This window comes from Glandiceps talaboti, chromosome 1 (genome assembly GCF_964340395.1).
Source record: "Glandiceps talaboti chromosome 1, keGlaTala1.1, whole genome shotgun sequence".
Classification (NCBI taxonomy): domain Eukaryota; kingdom Metazoa; phylum Hemichordata; class Enteropneusta; family Spengelidae; genus Glandiceps; species Glandiceps talaboti.
Genome location: NC_135549.1, coordinates 2,022,357 through 2,039,755, shown reverse-complemented (window position 1 = coordinate 2,039,755; position 17,399 = coordinate 2,022,357). Strand labels below are relative to the sequence as shown.

Here is a 17,399-nt window from a genome sequence, read left to right as displayed (position 1 = left end):
TTCAGTGGCCTAGAAATTATCATCATAATAGATCTCATTGGCTATATATGTCAATATTTTCGATAATATTTTATATTACAATTGTGAAATGTACTATGGGTCACGAGTGTGTGTGGTTTGAAAGCAGATTGGGCGTTACAACTGCTGTACAGTAACTGAGGCTATATGTCTACTACCCGGATTTGATTCATCACACACAAAAGTCTCAGTTTTCAGTTTATATGTTCAAGCACGATTTATCATTCAAAAAGAAAGTAAGCTTATGTGTGGATTCGTCGAAATTGGCACCATAGTGATAAGAGTATACCACCGCAAAACAATGACGTCATATTGTAGATAAGTCATTTCGGAGAATCCGGGGTGTCAACCTCGAGCAAGAAAACAAAACAAAAGTAACATAATTAATGATGTCTGAAACATTTTAACCTCACTTCGCAACTATTTGTATTTGTCACGATTCGTAATATTTCAGGAGAACTGATAGCGTAAGTTTTCCCCAAAGTCTTCTGAATTTCTTTGTATAGTAAGAAATCCATTGCACACTACGTGTGTGGCAACCCCGTTTAGTTGGGAATACCCCGCTTTATATGACATGCTTATTCGTGACTAGAATTTACTATCGGCTATGTACATTTACAAGATACATTGTGTACTTATTTCCTTATACGCACCACAACAAACACCCACGCAACGGAGCTCCAAATAAGGTTAATTTTGTCACTTTCTTCTACATACCCATGGGTAGAGTGTGGTGTGCTTACTGCAAAAGAAGAGGCCACAGTTTATTCGAGGATAGAGTTCGTTATATAGAGATTGTATGCGTCAAATCGAGGATTTCTGGACGTTGTTACCGAAGCCACACGTTTCTGAACGCATTGTTTAATGCGAGGTCATACCTACCTGCAGACAACGGAGCATTCATTCTGCTCTGTAGAAACTTATGGGAAGTTAATAAGCGTCTAGAACCCAACAAAGATTACAGAATCTACCCAAGTTTCGAAGAAAGAGACGAACGGGAACGAGGTACAGCAATTTTCCAAACGAAATCGCCGTTATTTCGTTATCTCAGAAGTAATCTCCTGAAGACCAAGGCTTTTGGAAAGTTTGTTCAACTACTCGAGTATTTTGGCACTACAGAGTCAAAACCCCGTAATGGTACAACTACTCACGATATTGGTGTGTTTCTCGATGAAATTCTGCATGAGCCGTGCTGCAGACGACTGCATGTGTATCTACAAGAAAGAGGGTTTGTAGGAGCTGAAGAATGCGACCTGAAAGCGAAACTAAGAAATGTGTGGTTTTCTGAAAGACTACACAAAGGAAAGATGTCTTGTGCATTTGAAAGGGTCTTTATTGGTAAGAATGAAGGGAAGTGTATACGTATACGTATGCAAACGTATGCTTGCAAACGTGACTTTGTGTCGCTGGGGTGAAGTCCGACTCGATAATGTCATAAAAGCGTTTATAACTTTCGGTTGTAAAACTGTATGTAATCAAATGACAACTGAAAGCAATACAATACATTACAAAATTTTATTTTTAACTTATTGTCACACACGCAATGCATTTTTCTTTGTGCAAAACTACAATATACTGATCTAAGTTGACTCTAACGATTGTCCTGGTTAACGTAAAATGTTTGCATCTCAAATGATATACGTCAATGATTAGGAATGACTATCGTCGACAGATTGAATTGCCGATAGCCACGCCACCCTGACTCATGGCTGGTAATGTATAGAATGTAGAATGATTTGGAAAAAAAGATGGATTCCTTCTAATTTTGATATCAGTCTTCCAGTGAATTACACATATCAAATATTATCTGATAAAACTGATCTCTTCACTAGGATACATCCACGCAAGTTAGTGTAGTATTTTGGTGAACGTGCCCAAGTCAGACAGCTGCATTTAATTTTGAATTCAGATATACTATTCTAAGTGGCCCTTCTCGTCACAGCCAATCAAAAGAAACACAGTGTCTGTTCATGCATACGAGTGACACCTGTCGTGGGTACGTAGATGCAGAGTTTATGACATGCAGACGTCGATCTTAACCCTGCCGACATAAATAAACCAAAGACCCAAGGATTTTGTACCGTAAAGTTGGCAGTTATGATAACAACTAGAAAGAGTATATGAATTGTTCAACGTACGTACTATGTCCTTTTTCTGTAACCTTATCAACGCACGTACAAATCTGTGCTATGTTGGTATTTCAAACCGTAGGATGTTTCAACAAAGATATCTATAGCAATGTCCTTGCTTGTTAATCATAAAACAAGTCCATTTAATACGCATGGTGCTTTTTGTCAATTACAAATGTCAGTTGGAGAAAAGCATGGTTGTGATAATTTATGATGGTTGTTACCTGTGACCTCGTCTCCTGTATAATCATTCATTTTATGTGATTCTGTACAAATTATGTATTTTGTACAAGAATTACGTGAAAAGGGGCTCGAAGGACATGAATAATAACTGACCCTGACCAACGATCGACCCATACATACAAACTTGAAGTTTATGGTCAAGTGACTAAAATCTTCCAGTGATTTAAACCTGATGTAAGAATACGACTTATTTCTTTATTTACCAAAATTTTCTTCGTATATTCTCGTTTGTTTTCGATTTCTTAGGAAGAAGGTGACCCCTCCCGGAACAAAATATCGAAACCAAACTGAACAAACGACAATATACGAAGGAAAAAAATAAATCGAACTGTATTCCTACATCAGATTTTAATCAGACCGAGTCACGACTAGTGACCCGGCCCTGACTCTCAGTAGTCATGGGGCATATTTAACATATAGACCTTTAACCTTTACCCCTTTCCCCACAATAAAAAACATCTGAGAAATTCTCTTGTAACGTTGTACAATTCCATCAATAGAAATGCTTCCAATTTGTATGTGTTCCAGGTGGGCTTAAAATCGACAAAGACGGTCAGAGATTGAAACCAGAAGGTTTTGTAACCGGCATCCACAACTGGGTGAGATATTATCTTCTGGAAAAACATGGATTTATCCAATACCACGGTCTTCACGGAAAACAGGTAGACAGATTGTCCATTTCACATGTTTAAATGCAGCATAATCATAATGTATCAGTGTCTGTGTTCAATCCCAAAGTGCATACTCTTTATCTAAACCCATCCAGGTTGATAGGCATATTTTCGATGTATACAAATGGTAGCTACGTGAAATGTATTTAGACTGAAGCGAAATCCGACAAATGCATCCATTGAGCCTAATACACTTTGTTTATATAAAGTAACCGATGAAAGTCGATTCAAGATTGATATTTGAGCAAAAACTAAATAAATAAATTGCGATAAACAAATGATAACATTTCATTTCCCTATTCTTGCTTTTCAGCCTCCAAACGATGGGAAAGAAATCTTGAATATTGAATTCGCATTGGATGACGTCATCATCAAACCAGTGGGAAGCACGTTTATTGGAACCACACCGGCGTTCGATATCTGTCTGTACACAGCAGTATTCTTAACTGGCTGCAAAGAAGGGCATACGTACATCCGTCTTGGGTCACATAATGTTGATCTGTATTGTCCTGGAAATGTTCCTAACGGTGATGTCGACATTGATATTTGCTACTCAGTTGAACATTAACGTTGAAAGTGTAATATTGATGTGTTGAGGAGTTACTGTTTGTAGACAATGTCGTTTGGTTTTAGGTGGTTAGCTAAATCAATAATTTCCCTTGTCAAGGTTAATGACCTCGGTTGACTCTAGACGTAAAACGTGTGTTTATCTATACTTGGTTGCAATTGGCTGACGTTTATTAATCAAGTAGCTCATATGAATGAACTTTTCTAACGAAATCAAGAACGACTGACAATATGGAGTCTAGCGTTTATAAAGGTGTTTGCTCGGTTTGATCAAGAAAATGTAATGAAACGAAACTTCAAGTATTCATGGAAAAACAGCAGAAAATAAGAAAATGATGTTAAAATGTAGAGATCAAGTCTAACTTTAAGGTTGTCCATGTTATGACGGTTTTTCTTCTGATCAGAATTATTTTCCGATGAAAATATATGCCAAGAGAGGGCCAGGGCCTAAAGAACTTCGGTTGTGAAGTTATCCTAGTAATTATTAGTCGTTGGTGGCGCTAGAAAAACGCAAAGACATGATCTGAAAGTCATCAACCTATGATTACTCAGTTTAGCATACACCATGTAGGCAAATGCCGAAGGTCTACAAATGTGTGGATAAAAATCATGCAAAACATCGTATGTTTGCAAATGCTCGTGGTAGAACAGATCAGACGTATGCGTTGGCAGGAAGAACATTTTTTGAAACACGTGACCAGTTACATCGACATCGATCAAACCACCCTGATACTTCAAGACAAGGTTACAGTTAGAGTTAATTTTCAGCAAGATTCGATGGCTGTTTCGATCAGTGATAAACATGGTATTCAAATTCATTTGATATGATGTAGTTGTACGAAACAAAGCAGGTACAATTGAAATGATTGATGGGTGTAAAATGCAATGATCAATCTGAAATATTTTCAACATTCAAAACATAATATAATACTACAACATTCCGTTTTATGCAAAGACTGAACGCGGGGGGGGGGGGGGTACCAGAAACATATCAAATACAAGATTTAGAAACAGGAGCACATTTGAAGCACACATATTAATATATGTATAACATGAAAGAACACGACTGCAATGAACCATGCCTGAAATCTGAAATATCTCTACATTCCATACATTTTTTACGTTTGTAATTTTAGTATTTCGTGCAATCTACCGTTTAGAAAAAAACACAGGGTAAAGGACAAATAACGGTAATACACGGATCATTAGTCGGATCAGTAGATGTTTACACTCACGGCATAATGCGTTAATTTGGGCAGATAGTGAGTTTCTAGCAAGCTACTAATTAATGCAAAGCTGATAAACTCAGATGAGACATTGATATCAGGTAGGAAATAGAAAAAAAACAGTGAGAGGAAACAGTATTTAAAACTTTATTTGAAATATACAGAAAATAATATTAGAAATCCGGAAAATCGCGAGTACAAAATTGATTATTTGTCCTTTACCCTGTGAAAAAAATAGAAAAAAACCCCTTAAGTTTCTAGTTTGTGTTGTTACCGTGTTTTGTCAGCTACGCTTCAGTCGATATATTTCCTTTATATGGTATATGTTCAAACGATTCCATTTACCGTACACAGTTATAGTTGTCAGCAATAGTTCTGTGTTTCTAAATTCTACATTGCGGTTTCATATGAAGGATCAGTTTTGAAATAATGTTTTATATTTGCTTAACATGATAATAAAGTGAATGTAAAATAGACATGGGGGTTTAGGTATTGTAATAATGACAAAAATGTCTGTCTGCCTGTCTGTCCGTACATACAAATGTACGTACATATATATATATATATATATATATATATATATATATATATATATATATATATATATATATATATATATATATATATATATATATATATATGTGTGTGTGTGTGTCTGTGTGTCTGTGTGTCTGTGTGTGTGTGTGTGTGTGTGAGTGTGTGTGTGTGTGTGTGTGTGTGCGAACGTCAATAGCATTACTTAGTATTTCATCGACAAATAACACCTACCTATGTATGTATGTATGTATGTATGTATGTATGTATGTATGTATGTATGTATGTATGTATGTAGATGTCAATACTTTATCTACAGTGATCTATATCACGTACTTACAAAGTAAAGTTGAACTGCATACATAAATTAAGGAATCTCTATGTCAGATGATTGATATTTGTCTAATTATCACGTGACCATATCCCACAATGCACAAACCAAAATTAATGGTCACCAATGTCATTCGATTTACAATTCATTAAATTTGATATAATAGTATATGAAGATGATAAAATATGCTGTGGCTATGGCCTATTGTTTGAACCCTACGTTAACAAAGAACTTGCCCTTAAAATAAGAGCAGTATGGGGAAGCACTTGTTGCCAAATAAAACACAGTGAATAGTTTCTCTTCCCCATCATTATTTATAATGAAGAAACGAGTTGTTTACGACTCCAAATCGAAATAGGGAACCTGGAAAAACATGGCTAACAGAACAAGAATTACGATATTGTATGTAGGTCACTGACTCGTAACACGTGACCATCATCTAGAGCTACACTAGTCCTACCAGGTATCGCATAATGACATCCAAGAAATAAAGTAAAATTAAAAGTAGTTCCATATTGTCACAGCTCCCCATGTTGATAATATCTGTCACATCTCCCCGTGTTCACAATAAGTCACATCTCTACGTGTTAATAATAACAGTCACATCTCCCCGTGTTGATAATAACAGTCACATCTCCACGTGTTGATAATAACAGTCACATCTCCCCGTGTTGATAATAACAGTCACATCTCCACGTGTTAATAATAACAGTCACATCTCCACGTGTTAATAATAACAGTCACATCTCCACGTGTTAATAATAACAGTCACATCTCCCCGTGTTGATAATAACAGTCACATCTCCCCGTGTTGATAATAACAGTCACATCTCCACGTGTTAATAATAACAGTCACATCTCCCCGTGTTGATAATAACACTAACAGCTTCCCGTGTTGATAATAACAGTCACATCTCCCCGTGTTGATTATAACAGTCATAGCCCCCCCCCCCTGTGTTGATAATAACAAACGACTACATCCAAGGAATTATGACGATAGTCTCTAATCAAATTAAATAGACAGACAAACAAACAGACAGACAGAGTCAGACAGACAGACAGACAGACAGACAGCGACAGACAGACAGACAGACAGACAGACAGACAGACAGACAGACAGACAGACAGACAGACAGACAGACAGACAGACAGGCGTTATTTATGACTTATATAACCTACTGATTTATAAATAATTGGTATTCTATAATGAAATGACTCAGTCTGCAAGTAAACACATGTCAGTTATATACATATATAGTATCAATCTTATGTATCACATGACAGGTTGCCACCCTCCGCCTATTCCCTGATCTCGCACTTTCCCTTATAAATGTAAAATAATAGTTGAATGTAATACTATTAACAATCAATATCTTATTGTTTCACTTTGTATACTGAAATAAAGGAGGCATACAACATGTACTACTAAACACACTCGAGAGGAATATATATCGGATATTCGGAGAGAGGGCGAGATAATAAAGATTTTAAAACTTAGAGATGCATTATGGATTTGGCAAGAGTAGAAAGGGGAGGAAGATTGCCAATTATTTACTGATTTTGGTTAGCCGTTGGTACATATTATAGATACAATTCATTTCAATTCATTACCGTCGTCCAAAATATAAAATTCATACGTGTTGCATATGACGTACATTTATTACATCATTTCTGATATCCTACGTCATGGAATCATGCTATGAGATTGAAAACCTAGGTATGACACGTGAAAAATAGGTTTTCTTGTATGCCCACAGAGGGCGTTCTTAACACCCCGAAGAATTGCGAACACTACATCATATATTCTGTATGTTGAACAAGAGTAAACAAATACAAAAGTAAATGGTCGTATGAATATATGAATATATTAATGAATGTTCATACAAAAGTAACAATAATTGAGCGAGAGCCTGCCTCAGCTTAGATGCGTAAAGCTCATGTGGATTAACGACAGAAACAAAAAATTATTTGCCAATCTGTGGTGTGAAAACAATCTCATAGTTCATCAACACTTTCTGCTGTCCACATTTGCACTTTTTTGTCACCGTGTTAGCGACCTGAAATGTGGTGACTAAAAAGTGAACAAAGTGAGAATGATAGACAGCTCAGGTACACGTGTTAGTTTGGCCGCACTCCCAAATGTATGCGAGCGTTGTTCCCCAACAAGATCATACTCTTGGCATTGAAACTTTAAAAATAGCCCAAGTGGTCATATGGATGAGAGATGGATCATAAACAAAATAGCCCTATAATGTAGAATTTTTGTTTAGTTGACTCATTTTATTTACAAAGCATACACTCCCTTTACGTACAATAACAAACTTTTCCACATACGTGTTGTATTATATTTCCAATTATTGAGTTACAAACTCGGACTTTGACCATGTTGTTTCACTTTGGGTTTCCAAGAAGAAAGACAATGCTAAATTTATGTTAGTACATGTAGTTAAAATTTCAAAATCAATGCCATCATCCATTCTCATTTCGTCATTGTTTCAATGTATGTTGCAAAACTATGGCAAGCTTTTTTTTTTGAAATGTTCTGTTTTATTCTACATATTACATAATGAGCCAAGATTTGGAAAGGACCACACCTGACCATTTTACCATTACAATTGTCCAACACAAAAATTCATGTCATTGAAGGCAAAGTTGAAGGCAATCCATCTTGCGGTTTTTGACTTATGTTATTTACACACACACACACACACACACACGCGCGCGCGCGCGCGCGCACACACACACACACACACACACACACACACACACACACACACACACACACAGTTCACTATGCCTATATGTGCAAACAACGTGCCATGCATTCGACCAGTAAAGGTATCAGTCCATCACTACAATTATACTTTTACACACTACTTTATTGTTCACCAGAAAGAAAAAATTCAAGTCTCATTGATACAATTATAGCTTTCTCAGGTAAACTGGAGCACTGGTGAAGATATGTTTATACTTTGTAATGGCTGCCAACGATTGATGGAGGTTCACTTATAGCGATCCACAGCCTTAAGCTTGTAGCATTGCCTGGATAAGAAAATAAAAGTAAATCATTACTTCTGACGACAAGACATGACTTCCTTCTGTGACTACATATATATATATATATATAGGAAGTCAGTGGTAAGATTTGTCCGTAGTACAGTGCTCGATACGTCTGCACGCAGAGCGGAGTATATGTTGAGGGTAGAAGAAAATCAAGTCGGGTTTTTCGTCTCTACAAGCCTGCTTTTTCGTGAGTAAATCACTCGTCAGGAGATGTTGATGTACTGAATATACCTCGTATAAATCGTGTGGTGTAAGGCGGGTTTTACCTAGGGTGTTGAGTGGTGCTTTTGTTTATACAAAAGGTGTCAATTATGTGTGCGATGGGTCAGGTGTTACACAACAATGTTTTATTTCGATGGCGACAAGAGGATACAAGTTCATTCGTTTCGGGTCGGCAGATAATAAAGAACTTTTCTTTGAGGCATAAATTGCACTTCTTGCTTGCGCTATTGTAGGTTGGGTGGGATGAAAGTGGTCGCCAGGAAATGGAGTGGTCGATGTTTTTATCCTTGAGGGTCCAGATATGTTTGCTGAGTTCCGTAGAGTTCCTATGTTTAGTGTGTCGGAATGATGCTGTGTGGTTTCTGTACCTTGTCTTAAACTCGTTTTCTGTGAGCCCGATGTATGATATGTTTCTGTAATGTCGTTGTCCTTGCGTGTGACGGCTGCTTGGTAGATTATGGATTTCTGTAGGCAGTTTTCGTTGAGCGGGCATGTTTTCTTTTGCCGACAGTTGCATGTTTTATTGGCATTGGTGCTGTTTACGGTGGTGTTGGTGCGTTCGTGTGAAATAAGGATGCGTTTGTTGTGGTTGTTGATGACATGCTTGATGTTATTCATGCAGCTGTAACTGATTTTAACGGTGTTGCGGTTGAAGATTTTTCTGAGTTTATGATCTTTGTGGAAGTGTTTGTCTACAAGGCTGAGGAATCTGTGTCCGATGTTGGTGCTAACATTTTTGCTGAATGGGGGGTTGTACCATAATATGTCTTTCCGTTGTCTGTTTCTTCGTCTAGAGGTCGTGGTCGGCTCGTAGTGTAGTGTGTATTTGTATCCGCTCTCGTTGAGTGCTTTTTGGTATGGAGGTGCGGCTTGGTCGAAAGATGCTTTGTTCGAAGAGTGTAATGATAGGCGTTTGTTAATACCAGTGGGTATGCTCTTAGTCGTGGTTTGTGGGTGGTTGCTATCTCGGTGTACATATTGCAGGATGGTGTCGGGCTTTGTGTAGGGCCGGTACGTATCGTTGCTCAAGTTGAGGGTGACATCTAAAAAGTTGATTATCTGTTTGTTGGCTTCTATTGTTATGCGTAGTCCGTTGAGGTGGAAAATGCGGCATATGTTTTTCTTGATGTTTTCTGTGTCTCTTGGTGATGTGTTCGAAACGGCTAATCCGTCATCTCTGTATAGCCCTATGTTGATATCAGGGCCTTGTAGTTGGGAGAGGAGGAAGCTTCCTACCAGCTCGCATGTTTCGGCACCATCATAACTGCCCATTGTAACGTCGAATGTTGTGTTGCCTTTCTTTTCCCAGGGTTGCTGTTTATGTAGGTTTTGTAATGGTAAAAGGTTTTGTAATGGTAATCTTCATACTATTGGATAGTTTATAAAAGAACTTAATCTAAATTGTTCTAGTCTCTTCAGTATGAATTTGTCAGAAGGATGATATACTTCCTATTTCAGACACTACATGTATCGACACCACAACTCAAATTCAAGTTTCTATTGTACACTAGGTATGACCTAAAGTGCTCTAACACATCAGTAACTTTACTATGCATGCAATATCAATGCCCCTATACCAATGTTACAGGCCCACTTTTATAACATGGAAAACCTATTTAAAAAGTTATATTTACTTTAGCTTTTCGATGCTTGGCAATATATATCTCTGAGGCTATGAATAACCTAAAAATTGCCTAAATAGAAACAAAAAACTGCAGATCTGGCAGGTGGGAAGCCCTTGGACTCCATCACCCCAGAGGCCACTCATTCGTTAAACCAACAATAAATTCACCAAAATTGGTAAAAAAAACTTGAAAAACTTCTAGGGGACACCCCTAGGACCTCCCATAAGAGGTAGACATGTCCAAGCCTCAAATCAAAGTTCTTTCCTCCACCTCTTACTGTCAAGATGCTATGGAACTTTATTTCAAAAATGTTTCAACCTTATGTAGTTGCTTTTTACATGTTAGAGCTGTCTTGTAAAGCTTGCAAATTATTGTCTGAAAGTGTCTGTGAATAGCCTAAACATTGCCTTTAGAAGTAAAAATCCTCCAGGGCTTCTAGGGCAGACCCCCTAGAACCCCCCCCCCATTCACACACACTCACACAAGAGGTGGACATATCCCAGTCTCAAAGCTCTTCCCTCTACAGCTTACTGTCAGATGCTACGAAACTTTATTCACGGGGGGGTTAGTGACTTTTTGTTGGCCCAATGGAAAAAAACACTGACACCCCCCATCCCCCATCCCCCAAGCTGGAGAAACTGGCCGGTCTATCTGAATGTCTGAGCTCACCAATCAAGTTTCCGATTTGTATTTTCAGTGTGTCATTATACCATGGCATAAAAACTGTCAATGATGTTTATTTAATTGAAAATCAAACATGTATGAAATATATAGTTTTCTAAATAAAATCTGTGTGTGACAGAACAGCATCTTTTTACTCTCTGTATTACCCTGTGCGAAAACCAAACAGAAAATTGTGGCAACAAATGTAGGTGTTCAACATTGACGTAAAAAAAATCCGGATATCTCAAAGAAGCAAAGAAAAAAATAGTTGCCAGCATAGGCGAAGGAGAAAAAAAAAATTCTCAGGCAAGCAGGTGGGAAAAAAAAATGACTGTCCAGCAATCTTCCAAGCCCCCCCCCCCGGATATCGAATGGTCTACCCCTAAACTTGTAACATTAAAATATCTCAGTATAATCGACTGTGAACTGTTTTGACAATGGCAAGTGTGTTCAGTTTCCATGAAAACTTATCATCAAGAGTCATCCCTAAATACGTATATGTTCCAACTCTATCGACAACTTCACCCTTGATCAAACTATCTTCGTACACAGACGGTTTTGGTTTTACCTACGTTAAGTTCTAGATAACGTTCCGGTCACACCACTTTACAAATGTACTAATTTCTTGTCTAATTTCTACAATCAGTTGTATATATGGTAAATAGAAAGGGAGACAGTACTATCCTCTGTGGTGCCCCCGTATTTGTGTATATTGTCGGAGAGCTCACCTAGATAAACTTTCGAATACTACGGTCGATTTGTGAGATAGTCCAGTGTCCATAAAACAGTTGGAATATTGAGATTCATACATTGAGATTCATTCATGCATTTAAAAGTTTTTCTGCTGGTAAAAGTGGCTGTATCGTATTACATTGTAAAAGCGCTTGAAAAGTCGAAAAGCATGAGGTGTACAAAGGTTCCAGGATTGTCTAAATGTGAATAAATTTTGTTTAAGACCAATATAACAGCGTCTTCAACACTATGTTTACTTCTATATGCAAACTGTAAAGGGTCCATGAACTCAGATATTAGAATCTGGAGGTGTGGGACTAGAACTCTTTTAAATACTTTCATAAGAACTGATGTTGATGCTACTGGGTGGAGATCATTCATAACTTTGAAAGTCTTTTTCTTTGGAACTTTGCAACATATACCATCGTACATCAATGAAACATGCTTCTATTAGGGTAGAGCTGTTTTTGACTCATAGCTAGAAGTGGGACAACAACAACAACAACAACAACAACAACAACAACAACAGTAGTAGTCTATAATTGATTAATCTGATCGATGTAGCGTGATAGGCATTCAAGGGTAGGGACTGATATATTTGTTTTCATCATGCTTTCAACTGCTCTAAATCTGGGTAAGGTCAAAGAGGTCTAGGGTTATTAGACTTTCAGATCACGTGTCAAAATTGTTTCCGGTTAGGGGATTGCCCTCTGTCTGCATAAGCATTACTCATAGTGATGTAACTATGAGTTCGGTGTCCTTTTAGCAGAAAGACGGTACCACGTTTTCTTGTCTTCATCGAATAAAATACATTGATGCTCGAAGGATCGAAATGCAGACGTAAATAATTAAAAAAATATGTGAACTGTTACGAAATTATCCTTCCCATGATGCTTGACTGTAGGGGCTTTCCCCAAAGTTTAATACTAGTGACGTAGCTCTGTTAAAGAGACATGCATTTTTACATGCTTTACTGTGCTTTCTCCATACTGTGTTGAATTGGAATTGCTTCGAGGACCCATTTTCACCGGGTGCGATGGCAACATCATTAAACCGACAATGGTGTGCCTACTGTCGACGAAGAGGTCATTGCCTTTACGTCAGCATGGACAAATATATCGTCATCATTTGCATCAAATCAAGATTGTTCGGACGCTGTTATGAAAATCATGACTTTTTGACTAGTTTATTCAGTGCCAGACTGCAGGTACCACCAGGAAATGGCACCTTCATTTTACTTTGCAGGAATCTTTGGGATCTTGACACTCACCTTGTACCCGACAAAGATTACAAAATTTTTCCTCGGTTGGTTGAGGGCGTCGGACAAGGCGACATCTATGGAAAGAATGGACAGATGTCAAATTCTGATGGCGTTTGTCCCATTACTGCGCAGCCGCTATTTGATCAGGTCAGACAAGATGTGTTCGAAATGCCACTCTTTAAACATTTCATCTCTTTATTAGACATTTGTGGTATTCTTGACGAAAATATTGGAAATAAGGAAATTATGGCATATAATGAACAAGACAAGTTCCTTGAAGCAGTAATGCAGACATTTGTTGCCAAACGGCTTCATGTCTACCTACTAGAGAAGCAAATTGTAGGGGATGATGCAATCGAGATGAAAGAAAAATTGCATGCTATTTGGTTCAAGAAAGACAAGGATATGCATAGTGCTTTTGATCGTGTATTTGTAGGTGAGGATATCCTACGTATTGTGAGTTCAAATCTCATAAGGAATAGCACACTTGTCATTTTTATATTCAGAAATTAAATATAAAAAGTATAATTAATACCGATATTTTGGCGCTTATATTTACAGAATAAAAATGGCCATATTATCTTCAAAATGTAAAGAATCAGTTGTACCGTTTAATCATAAAATATTGCATTGAATCATTGAAATGTTTTTAAAAAACCTGCTGGTACGTATACAGCAGAGCGTTCTGATTAGTTCTTTGCCTGTTCGTAATACAATGCTTTTGCCTGCAATCACAGTAATATCACATTACTGTACTTTGATTCGTGATTTGTGAAAATAGGTTTCAGAGACATGTCATTTGATATATATCATGATATTAAAGATAGGTCTTTAGCATATTTTGAAGGTATTGTTGTCAACTGATTCAGGATTTTATTTGTCGATTTTACCATACATACGTACGTACGTACAAATAGACTAGGGTTAATTATTGATTGTCGTTGTTTTACATGTAGTGGTCCATTTGATAAAGAGAAGCCATACATTTAGAATTCAGCCTTTACAGGCAGGTACTGCCTTAACGAAGTGTGTAAAACATCAGATTATAACCTCTTTTTGGCACATTTTGAATTCCGATTATTCACTTGGCACTTTTTTTTTGGATTGACCTTTTGCTGATGACAAAGTCGACTTTCACGTTTGATTGTGATTTTGTTGGTCAATATAATACAGTAGCAAGCCCCTTTTCTTATATCACGATTTTTATCCTAGACACTATTACCATTCCTTCAAATCCACCATCTTATTCGTATTGTCACATCCGCATATTATCAGTAGCGGTTCAAACATACCATCGCACCACTCCCAGAGCGCATGACGTATTTAAATATTATTTCCCGCCCTTTCAGTTTCGAATGGTAATGATACCCTCTGTTCATTACAATAGTGGTCTCAAGTGTGAAATACACGTCATAATCATTTGTCAGAAGCTGTTGAATTAAAGTTCAAAGTAAACTCAACTATACAAAGACTATTGCATCATATCTGATGGTTTAGATGAATATGACGATAATAATAATTGCTAATATAATAATATTTATTTCTTAAAAAACGGCTTCCATGTAAAAAGACGTCTCAAGGTGCTATACAACACAATCATAAAACATACGTAAAAAATTGTACAGTACAAATCACTAAAATCAGAACCCAAAAACGTGAGGGGGGGGGGGTGAACAGTACGCTGGAAATTAATTACTAATAAGTTCATGTTAAAGTACGAGTAGCTGCTTTGCACAATATGTACTTTCTACAAAGATGAGTTTTTAGACGAAAATTAAATCTAGATAGTCACTCTCATGTGGACTTCATTTTCAGGAAATTTGAAGGTGAAGAAAAACAAGGAAAAAGTGAAACCAGAAGGATTTGTATCTGGCATTCATAATTGGGTAAGACTGTACATGCTGGAGAAGGAAGGCTACATCCAATACCGTGGAGTCACGGCAAATAAGGTACTTTACACAGTTTTACACAAATGTACATATGAAGCACAATTTGACAAACAAGAATGACTTATCGATCGTGTGACTCACGATACAACAACAACAACAACAACAACAACAACAACAACAACAACAACAACAACAACAACAACAACAACAACAACAACACCCCCCCCCCCCACACACACACACACATTTTGCGACTTACTCGGGATATGTTGATAACGCATTGTGATATTAAAGTTTGGAAGCATACTTTTTGTTTCAGTAATCATGTCGTGTGGTACACATGCACACCACTTCTGGCAATTCAAGTATGACCTACATTCAGTAAGAGCCTGTGAATAGTTTGGTTGTTATTTATGCAGTGTAAAACTTTCGCCATTTGTTTTACGATGTGTTCATCTTAGCAGGCATTCATCTTTTAGTGCCAGGTATTTACAACATAATTCACGATGATGTGTGTTTTTCGTACTATGTTCACAGAGAATATACTAGTATTAGTGCTAGTTGACAGCCAAGTACGTTTGTTATAAAAACGGAGACCACTTGCACTTCTATGTGCATTTACAACTCAACACATACTGTTACTGCTGACTTTTCAAGTTTGTTCACTTAGTTTATTGACTGCTATAAGTCTAATTTCAGTGCGACTTTACGACACAAGCCACACTTAAAGAAAGTTGTAAACGTTCATCTTTGTATATTTGGCGGTAAATTTATTGTAACAGTTGAAGTGACCATTTATTACAGAGAAGTAGGCTCATCAAAGTAATACCGCTCACTTTTGTTGACGGAATGTTAAGTTGTTTTACATTCGTGAGAAATGTCATAAAGGTTTAATATACGTAAACGGAAGCAGCAACCCTTATTTATTCATTCCTTAGTCAGATTGTGATGTCATAGCCTCGCCCTAATTGTTTCCAATGTGATATAAGTCTGCAGGCACATCATGAAAGTTAACGTGATTTGGCTGAAAATGTCAAATTAGTACAGGGTAATTGTCCAGTTAGTCTCGTGAACAGAATAATACTTTGACCAGTCCTGTATTCGTGATGTATACGCACCCTTTTGACGTTAATGTAAATTGACATTGCGTACTTGTCCTGTGGCACGTGTTTATGTACTTTGTTTTAACTCTAGATAAAAAGTTGTGATATTTTCTGCAGTTAGCTGTTTTAAGTTGCTGTGAGGACAATTTATCCACAAGAAGCAGTTCATAAATACCCATTAGTTGAAATAACATAGCTCAAGTCCCGCCGTATTCATCTAGCCACTCACAACATTTTCAGCCGTACATTCTTAAAAGGATTTCTTAAAATATCGTACCATAATAAGGAATAAGCATTCTAAGCAAGCCTTCAGTGCTACCACATCTTAGTTCGAAACAAAGGTCATACCGGGTCAGTGCAGAAAATGAATGTTACAAAAATAACTAATAAGCACACATAAAGTACGTAAAAGAGCGGAATTCACAGAATGCATTATTCAGTGTTTCATCTTTATGGTCGATGGTCATCGCTGTTACGATAAATGGGACCTAAATAAGCTCCCGAGAATCAAGTAATCGTTTCAATTTATTTCCAATCGCTAGTCCCATCTGTATCCACACATGTGTGATTTGACACGTTTCTCTCTGTAACTCACAGAGGAATGTAATTTTGATAACATACATAGGCATTCCTTAAACTATTGACTTGTATTAGTATTTTGTGTGGCCACTGCAGTGCGTTAGACAGTATCATGTGATCAGATGGTAGGTACCGGAAATAATTACTTCATACCACGTGTTAGGCACTATGTTCTGTCTCGTGATACGGTCAAAGTCAGTGGAGACAGAGGTAATCGAACTATGTAAAGTTTATTGACCAGTGTAGCAATGACCTTAGTTAATTTGTCAAATAATTTTATCTTTTTTTCAGACTCCAAGTGATAAACAACAGATAATGAATATTGAATTCGTCTGGGATGGTATCATAAACCCTGTTGGAAGCACATTTTTCGGCACTACCCCAGCTTTTGAAATGTGTTTGTACACAGCTGTATTCCTGTCTGGATGCAAGGAAGGACACACATATGTGCGTCTTGGGCCTTACAACGTAGACCTCTACTGTCCTTCAAATATTCTTAACTGTGATACCAAGCTTACTACTTGCTATCCTGTCCATGATTAA

At 37.3% G+C, this 17,399-nt stretch overlaps 2 protein-coding genes across 2 annotated transcripts; both read left to right on the top strand.

Moving 5' to 3' along the window:
- The first annotated feature begins 737 nt into the window (after window positions 1–737).
- Window positions 738–3,629, top strand: LOC144443150 (poly(U)-specific endoribonuclease-like). Its single transcript, XM_078132520.1, has 3 exons — window positions 738–1,356; window positions 2,919–3,052; window positions 3,375–3,629. Exons 1-3 carry the CDS (start codon window positions 738–740, stop codon window positions 3,627–3,629), a joined length of 1,008 nt encoding a protein of 335 aa, XP_077988646.1.
- A 9,431-nt stretch (window positions 3,630–13,060) lies between these two features.
- LOC144443140 (uridylate-specific endoribonuclease B-like) lies at window positions 13,061–17,399 on the top strand. Its single transcript, XM_078132511.1, has 3 exons — window positions 13,061–13,721; window positions 15,101–15,234; window positions 17,148–17,399. The coding sequence occupies exons 1-3, from the start codon at window positions 13,061–13,063 to the stop codon at window positions 17,397–17,399; spliced, it is 1,047 nt and encodes a 348-aa protein (XP_077988637.1).